Consider the following 9151-nt stretch of genomic DNA (forward strand, 5'->3'; position numbering starts at 1 on the left):
ACCACAGAATCTGAAGGCAGAAAATTCTGTATATGAGTAAATTGGGTCATGCATGAGCGAAGCAGCACGCATGTGTGCAGTCATTCATCCTGAGGTCTGCACGTTACGCTTTCATTCAAACTGGAACAAGGCTTTGATTTATATATATATGTATCTATACAGTATATAGTCATGCCCTTATATATATATATATATATATATAGTCATGCCCATTTATTTATGTGCATTTTTGTTTGCTTTCTCATTTGAGGTCAGCGGTTGCTCATTACTCCTCTTTACTCGTGCAGCGTAGTGAATCTTTCGAAAACAAACTTGATGATGTGATATTTCACTGTAAGTAAACCACGCGGTCGTTATATGTTAAATCCGATTCCAAATATAAAAATACGAACTTGTACCAGGAAGCTGGAAGTGATGTGGACGATAATAAAGTTCAGCGTGGAACTTAAACGTGTGAATATGACGTGTACACTAAATACGGAGCGTACACATCATATTTTAACATCATCGCCTGATGCACGTATATAAAGGTCTGGCTGTGTGACTTCCGTTACTATAATAACATGAATATATTGCAATAACATGAATATAACATTATTTCAACGTCACTACATTAATATTTGACTACCCCGTCACTATGAGGTCATTCTAACATCACTGGAACACGACGGTGTGGTTATAGTGGGTGGAGAAATGAGCGTACGCTAAAGCGGTATGTTTTATCGAGTGGAATTTAACGTGTCTCGGCTTTGGAGTGCGATGTTCAGACCAAACCTGTGCTCATGGCTACGGTTCAACCTCATTAACCCGTCGTACGAGCATGAAGAAGATCGGGGGAAGTCACATGTTCACCCCAGAAAAATCCAAGGGGTTGTGGTGGTGGTTTTTATTTTTTGTTTTTTTAGAAAAAAATCGACTTTCTCAGATTTTCCCCAAATTCCCCTTGTGGGTCAGTGGGTTCAAGACACACCCAGGAGTGCACTTTATTGTGTCCCATCTCACTCAAAAGCTGGGATCTGAGGATTTGTTTCCAACAAATCACCTGACCATCACATTACCATTAATATCCCATTACTATACTGTGACTATACCATCACTATATACAATCACTATATACCATCACTATACCATCACTATACCCTTGCGATACTGTTACTATTCCATCTATATACTGTTACTATACTGTCAAGATACCATTATTACCACTACTATACTCACATCACTATAACACTGCTGTAACATCACTAACATGACAGTGTGATTATAGCGAGTGTAGAAATGTGTGTACCCTAAAGCTGTATGTTTTATCGACTGGACTTTAACATATCTCAGATGTGTGATATTCAGACCAAACTTGCGCGCTCGTAAAAAAAATTCAAATTCTGCCCTCTACCAGAAGATCCTGAAGGAGAAGGTCCAGCCTTCAGAAGTTTTAAAGTGGTCTAGTCAAAGTCCTGACTTGACCCAAACGAGATGCTGTGGCAGGACGTTAAACGGGCAGCTCCTGCTCGAAACCCCTCCAGTGTGGCAGAACTAAAGCAGTCCTGCAAAGTAGAGTGGACCAAAATTCCACCACAGTGCCGTGAAAGTCTGATCTCCAGCCATCGGAAACGCTGGTTACAGTCACTGCTGCTAAAGGTCACGCAAGCAGAATTTAAGTTTAAGGGGGCAATTAGTTTTTCACGAGTGTTGGATAATTATCCCCCCCTTCAATAAAATAAATAAATAATTTTTAAAAAAAGCTGTATTGTGTGTTTATCAGGTCGTCTTTGTTTTATGTGTTTATGTATTTGGTTTTGAAGACCTAAACCTGTTTGGTGAGAGATAAACTCAAACACAGACGAGATCAGATGCTTTTACATGGCTCCGTACGCGTCTCGCGTTTCAGCTCAAAACCAACAAAGCCAATGTCACAAATCACACTTGACCACACTCGGGGTAAACCGTGTGCGTGTCCTCGAAGCTGCAGGACACGCTGTAAACAGAACTCTAGTAAATAGAGGAAACTGAACCCCGAGCGAGGTTACGAGCCGCCCTCCGTGAGGGAAGTTCGAGAGCGCAGGGGGAAGAAACACACACGGACAGTACGCACTTAACGTTCCATTTTATTGGCTGTAATACAAATGCACAGGATTGTGGAAGAGCACATGTATCACTGCATTAAAAAAAAAACAACAACAGAAACACAGAGCACAATAATAATAATAATAATAATAACAATAATAATAATAATAATAATAATAATCCAACAGAAAAAAGTAACTGTTCTCACAGATGTAAATCAGTTCTCGGTTATTGTCCCAAATCACACCCTATTCCCTACATGTTCCACCTACATGGAATGATGCATTGTGGATCTTCTGTCCCGTTAGCACACATTGCTTTGAGAATAAAATAACGTTCTACCCAGCATCCTAGCGTTATTTGGTTTGTCCTGTTCAGGGAACCCTTAAAACATTCATACATTCTTAGAACGGTTCTTCAAGGGGTTCTTCTTCGTATAGTCATGGGTCCGAAAAACGTTCAAAGGTTAACGTTAAAAAGGGACGAATCAAAGGACCTTTAAGCGTTTGAGACTGGACTTTTTCCCCTTTCTAAAACTGTACAAGACGGTTCCAAAATAGTGCCCATTCAAAAAGATAGCGCCCTTAACCAGGGCAGAACTCCCAGTGTGTGTCCCAGACCAGACAATATTCACTACATGGTGCATTGTGGGTATTCCGCCTCATCACGTTACATTGTTTCCATGCAAGAGAGGTTCAACCTAGCACCCGGTATGTTTGGTTTGGCCCTCTAGGGGAAACCTTAAAACATCTGGGTAAAACCTTACACTCTTTGAAGTGCTCTTTCAGGGTTCCTTAATGGGTTCCTTGCTTCCTAAATTAGTTTGAGTTTGAAACCCTCTCTCGTGTACACTGTTGTAAAGTTCTGTTTAAATCCTTCAAAGGTTCCACCTAAAAGGACAAACAAAGAACCCTTAGAGGTTCTTTGGTTCTTTGAGATTTGGGGGGGGGGGGGGGGGGGGTTCCACCTCGCTCCCTTTAGACTTATTTGTCTTGTATGCATATAAATGCTTATATTTTTAGAAAATGTTCTTCAGTGGTTCTTTGCTTCCTAAAACTGTTCTAGATTTCCCCCCATGGACAATCAGAATCCCTCGAGTGTTCTGGATTTAAGCTCTTTTTCTAAGACCATACAAGTACTACCGTTTTAGAGAAAATGGTTCCACCTAGCTCTGTACAGACTTATTATCTGCTTGTCCTAAAAGTGTTCCTACACTTGTATAAATGCTCTTCAGGGGTTCTCCAATGCTTATTTTCTTCCTGAAAGGGTTCTAGTTTGAAAATGTTTCTGATAGTAGAATTCGATGCAAAACCTTCAAAGGGTTCTCCACACGGACGACCAAAAACCCTAGGTTCTGGATTTGAGTAATGTTAAGGCTGTGCAAGCACTGCAGTTCTGTCCTTACGGTGGAACCCTCACAGGGTCTATTCAGAACTCTACACCAGAAGGTTTCTTGTTTGAGAAGTTTTAGAAACCGTCTTCTTGGAAGTGACGTACAGGATTCCATCAAAAGGGTTCTTCAAGGGTTTCTCAAGGCGTAGTTTGGATGGTTTAGAAATAAACAGGGCACTGGGTAGTGAACAGGGTGGATTTTGGTGAAATAGATCAATAAAACGCCAGTGTAATTAATAATAGCATCAAGAAGTAAATCAGTGCAGATGGCACCTGGTTAGTAAATGGAACACTCCAGAATTGTCACTAGATGGTGATTCGAGTGGTTTTGGGCTTAAAACATGGACTTCAGTGTGAGGAAGGACTGAGCTTTATCGCCCTCTTGTGGCCTTTCTGAGCATTAATGATCCAGGCATGTGCCTTTCTGTGTGTCATTCGGAAATAAATCCCAAACAATTAAACGTTTATGATGATTTTTTGGGGGTTTTTTTAACCCTCAGAAGTCTATAAAGTCGAGCTGGAAAATCAAATCAAATCAATCAACAAGCCTGAGAACAGCCTCGATCTATCACCAAACACCACACACACACGCACGCACGCACGCACGCACACACACACACACACACACACACACACACACATTCTATCCATAATTAAGAATAGAATAATCCATTTCTATCCAAATATATATCTATATATCCACTCTGTACTACTGTTAGCTTTTAAAGTTTCTCTATAAAAACACATTGCTTCAGTAATTATACGGGAACGGTCCTGCAGGGTTACACAGGTGATGATGGGGTCACGATGACGTCATGAAGGTATACGGCTTCGGAGCGCGGCATGATTTACGGATATTACCGAGTAATTACATTCTGCATACCATACTCCACTGAGAATTTCCACATGCTTGGACCTCCGAGTTCATCTACATGACCCCGCCCAAGAAAATGGACAGATTTAATTCATCATTATGATTGGACTCTTAATGGGACTCGAGGAATCAAAACGCAAACATCTCATTGGAAACGTCAGTAGCTGGAAGTTTTATTTGGTGCTTGGCAGTGCATTGTGGGTACAAACAGGACAGAAGTGAGAGAAACGATTCCTTTTGCCTACATCTGAGAGACCGGCTTCGTCCTCGGCTGAACGGTCACATTCTTACCGTGAAACGTGTCGTAAAGGCATAAATCGGCCGTTTATCAAAGCTAGAAGGTAAAAAGCGTGGAAGTTTCCTGATAAACGGTCTACAGTTCAGATTAAATTGAACGAGCTGGGCACAGACAGCTTTCGTACCCCGAGTGGATAAGGATCTTAGCCGATCGCAGATCTCCATCGCGACCAACAAAGAATTCGTTTTCTTCTTTAATGTTTTTTCACGACGAAGAGAATGGCCGATCGTATCCCATGTTCAGACACGTAGCCAATCGCGTTCACGATAAAAGATCGTAGCCGGTCACGTTTTACCATCACGGGACAAACTCGGATCACGTTCATTGTTGCGATTGGATCAAAACATTCATCCAATCGCATTCTGCAGTCAGAACTTTTATTTATTTATCTGTTTGTTTGTTTGTTTATTTACTACAAAGAATTTTCCCCATCACATTCTGCATTCATGATAAAGAATTTCACCGATCGCGTTCCGTAACCTCGATGAAGAATTTAGCGGACAGTGTTCCGGATCGTGCTCCGCAAGTGCGACAAATGACTTCCGATCACATTATGTGTTGACTGTCTAACAGTTCGGCCGGATCAGATTCGGTGTCCGTGATGAAGAGCGTAGCCGCTCGCCTTGCCGCGGACGCAAAAAGAATGAATCCTATCGCAGTTTGCGTTCATAATAAATGAAAACAACTTAGTAAATCACGCTAGAAAACCGCCAGAACGGAAACATGACCCGCGTTGAAAATGTAACAGGAGTGAAAGTGGCACACGACAGAAATGTTGTGAATGGCAGCACAGACGTGTGAAGAAGAAAAAAAAACCCAAACACTATAACATGAGAGATGTGAGGCACAGAAGTAGAGCGTTCAGTGATGAGTTATTGCACTGCTGACCTTCTTTTTCTCCTGGATATATACCACAGACGTTTAAACCAGTGTCTACACGGATCACTGATACAACACAAGTAAACACAAAAACGTCGCGTGACCTACTCGACCGCATCACACATCAGCGGCTGTAACAATCAAATGCGACACGTGGGAGGGTGCAAGGGGAAAAGCCAAAAAAAACAACAACAACAACAACAACAAAAAAAAACCCCACGAGGACGTTCCGGTTCATGGCGAACGCAGTGATTATCAGAGCGCTAAGCTAATACTGAACACGTCCAGATGAAGAGCACAGCACGCAGACAGACATACGGTGCATCCGAGAGTAAAAGTATCTTTAAAAATGCGTCTACAGGTTTATATTGAGATCACTCTATATTCATTCCCAGGACATAATTAAGGGCAAGACATGTTTGGTGTTTAGATCGATTTGTTAGCTTTGTACAGGAGAAAGAACACACCGGGGACGATTTTAGGCATGAGTTCATCTATAAAAATGCTCAAAACCAAGAAAAACGTTCTTCCTCGACCCGTAGTTTGTGATGTCACTCTGCGCCAGGAGGCGTGGCCTAAAGATTAAACACGCGGGTGATTCACGGGGTTTTGTTTCGTTTCCCCCAAACGATTGGCTCGTGAAGTGAGTGTGTTGCTCCACATACACTGAAAAACGTGTAGTCGTTGATCTGTTGCTGTAAGTTTCCCGTAAGGACAAATGTGTTTTTGTGACATTTATGGAAGGAGTCTCCAGTGTCAGCTCTCTGTAACGGGAGTTTACGCTTCGTTGCGGTTTCTTGGCGACGCGTCAAGCTGTGCTTTTCTTTTTTGTCTTATTGACTTCAGGAGAAAGAGAGAGAAATAAAGAGGGGGCACGAGTGAGGGAACGAGTTTAGAGCTGCTAGAACGTAAGTGAGAACAGGAGATATCTCGTTTCCAACAGCGCTGAATGTGAATACAAACGGGAAAATGCACGTGTCTATTTTTAATGAATGAGAAAGGTAGCTGTTGGGAAATCGCTGTGGTGTAAGAGGAATAGAGCACATCAGGACGTGCTGTTAGGGGAAGATAACCAACATCACATCACACTATACCAGCTGGGGGTTACTTTCCTAACATCACACCCGGTCGTGTTTCATTCCATAATAATTACTTGTTAGCTACACAAACGTCACACACCAAACATATCCTGCCTTATCTACTATACGTGTGTTTTACTGTTCCGTTAATCCTTTACCGCTTAAAACCCCTCACTGTTCCATTAACGTCTTTACGACGATGAAACCACTTCCAAAATGACCGCCAGGGAAAATAAGACGGAACCAAACCTGCGTCTTCTCCCCAGGACATGATCGCGCGTGTAAAACTACACGTGAGGTCGAATTAACAGTGCTGCGAGCAGAGCAGAGCATTAAAAACTAAATAAAATACATAAACATCTGTACCCTAAGTAGAATTATAATCATTATAATATAATATAATATATATATATAATGTATATATACCCTAAAATATTCACAACACAGATATCAGATAAACTTTACACGTGTGCGAGACTCACAATGGAAGAAAATGTAGGACGTGTCACTCTGAGTATAATATTCATCTTATCTGGTATAAAAGAAAAAACGTACAGTATATCACTTACAAAAAAAAAACAACAACCCAGTAATAATAATAAACACTGACTAAATGCTAACACACACTCTCTTTCTTAACTCACACACACTCACACACACTCACACACACTCACACACACTCACACACACTCACACACACTCACACACACTCACACACACTCACACACACTCACACACACACACAAAATGGAATGACCCAAGGCTTTAGTTTAGTTTTTTTTTTCTTTTTCCTGATCTGGATCTTCGTGTCTCCCACCTCCACACGGCTCCTGCTCCAGGCTGACTCCGTGACCCCATGACCCCCTGACTCTCCTGCTCTCGCTCTCTCCCTCGCTCTCTCTCTCTCTGGCTCTCAGGGCTCCGTCTGGTTTCAGTGCAGGTTCAGGGTTTAGGCCGCCTCCTCCAGCACCCCGAGCAGGCCTCTCTCGGTGAGGTGGGCTTTCAGAGAGTTGTAGATGTACAGCTGCTGGTCCGGTCTCAGGGCGAGCAACTGCTGGATCACTTTAGTTGGGTTCGGACCTCTGCAGAGAGACGGAGAGGAAAACGTTATACATCCCGTACCGTTACACCTCGATTTCTGTATATAGATCTTAAATGCAGCTTCATGCTCTACAGGGGAAGTGTGTTTTTGGTAAACTGGTATTATTTTATAATTAAACTATAAAATGCCACTTTTGTAGTTTTTTTTTTAAATCCAAAAATATTCCACGGTGTGTTTAAGCAGAATGAGGTGTTCCTCATGGTCCCATAGCCCTAACTCCCCGTACGGCGGGGCTGAAAGCCGGACCTGATGAAGCTGGCGATGTAAACGTTGACGAAGGTGGCCATGAGGTACTGACAGTCGAAGCGATCCATAATTCCTCCATGACCAGGGATGGTGTTGGCGAAGTCCTGCAGCACAGCAGAGCACGGTTCAGTTCATTCAGGAAGTAAAAGCTGTATAGCATTAATATTTATCCCTCGAGCAGGTCACAGGACGCCACAGATCGGACGGGTTTAGATCAGATATACATATAGATGAGAAAAGAGCCCATGGACAGGTTTATCTCGAACCTTAATCTTGAAGGCCCTCTTGAACCCGCTGGCGAAGAATCCTCCGAAGGGGCCCATGATGGAGGCGAAGCTGGACAGGGCGATGCTGTGGATCTGGAACGGGTAGAGCTTCACCGTGGTCTGAAACAGACAGAACACTCTCTCACTTCTGCACCTGAACTGTTAGGAAAAGGTTTCCACCTGTCATCTGAGGAAATGTGTGATGGCTGGAGAAGGAAGCGAGTTTCACGCATTTTGAAAAAAAATTCAGAGTTCAGAGAGCGCTTTCGCCAAGGGTAAGCAATACGTCCATCTATCTATCCATTCATCTTAATATCTATCATCCATCCATCCATCCGTCTATCCTAATAATCATTCATTCATCCAGATCCAGGCATCCTAATATTGTAAATATTTGAATTTCATCAAATACAAATTGTCACACCCCCAATACCACTGTCCAATCAGGACACAGCTCCTACACTAAATACTACTGTGCCAGATTTTACATGAAAAAACAAACTAACGATGGTGAGACTAATGTTTCTGTGAGGATTCACAGTTTGTTTGTATTGGATGAAATTCTAACATTTACAATGAAAGGATGCATGGATCTGTATGAATGAATGATTATTTGGATGGAAGGCTGGATATTAGGATGGATAGATAGATGGATGAGAGTTACTATGATGACTGGATATATAAACTCAGCCAAAAAAAGAAACGTCCTCTGCGAATTTCTTAACGTGTAAATATTTGCATTAACATAAAAAAGATTCAACACCTGAGACTTCCTGTCTCCCTGTAGCACTGAGCTCACATTACAGACATTGCAGTTTATTGCTCTGGACACGTCTGCAGTCCTCACGCCTCCCTGCAGCAGGTCTATGGCATGTTCACGCAGGTGAGCAGGAACCCTGGACATCTTTCTCCTGGTGTTTTTCACAGTCAGTAGAAAGGTCTGTTTAGTGT

General features: G+C 42.3%; 1 protein-coding gene across 2 annotated transcripts in view; it reads right to left on the reverse strand.

The window, feature by feature from the left end:
• Nucleotides 1-2089: 2089 nt before the first annotated feature.
• Nucleotides 2090-9151, reverse strand: part of cds2 (CDP-diacylglycerol synthase (phosphatidate cytidylyltransferase) 2) — a 26555-nt gene continuing 19493 nt past the window's right edge. For both annotated transcript variants that reach the window (XM_017451913.3, XM_047149889.2), the window contains exons 11-13: nt 8201-8320; nt 7935-8038; nt 2090-7668 (exon numbers count right to left, since the gene is read on the reverse strand). In XM_017451913.3, the coding sequence (XP_017307402.1) occupies nt 7536-7668; nt 7935-8038; nt 8201-8320 (357 nt within the window). In that variant the 3' untranslated portion in view covers nt 2090-7535. The remainder of the gene's footprint in view (nt 7669-7934; nt 8039-8200; nt 8321-9151) is intronic.

Source organism: Ictalurus punctatus, chromosome 22 (genome assembly GCF_001660625.3).
Source record: "Ictalurus punctatus breed USDA103 chromosome 22, Coco_2.0, whole genome shotgun sequence".
NCBI classification, from domain to species: domain Eukaryota; kingdom Metazoa; phylum Chordata; class Actinopteri; order Siluriformes; family Ictaluridae; genus Ictalurus; species Ictalurus punctatus.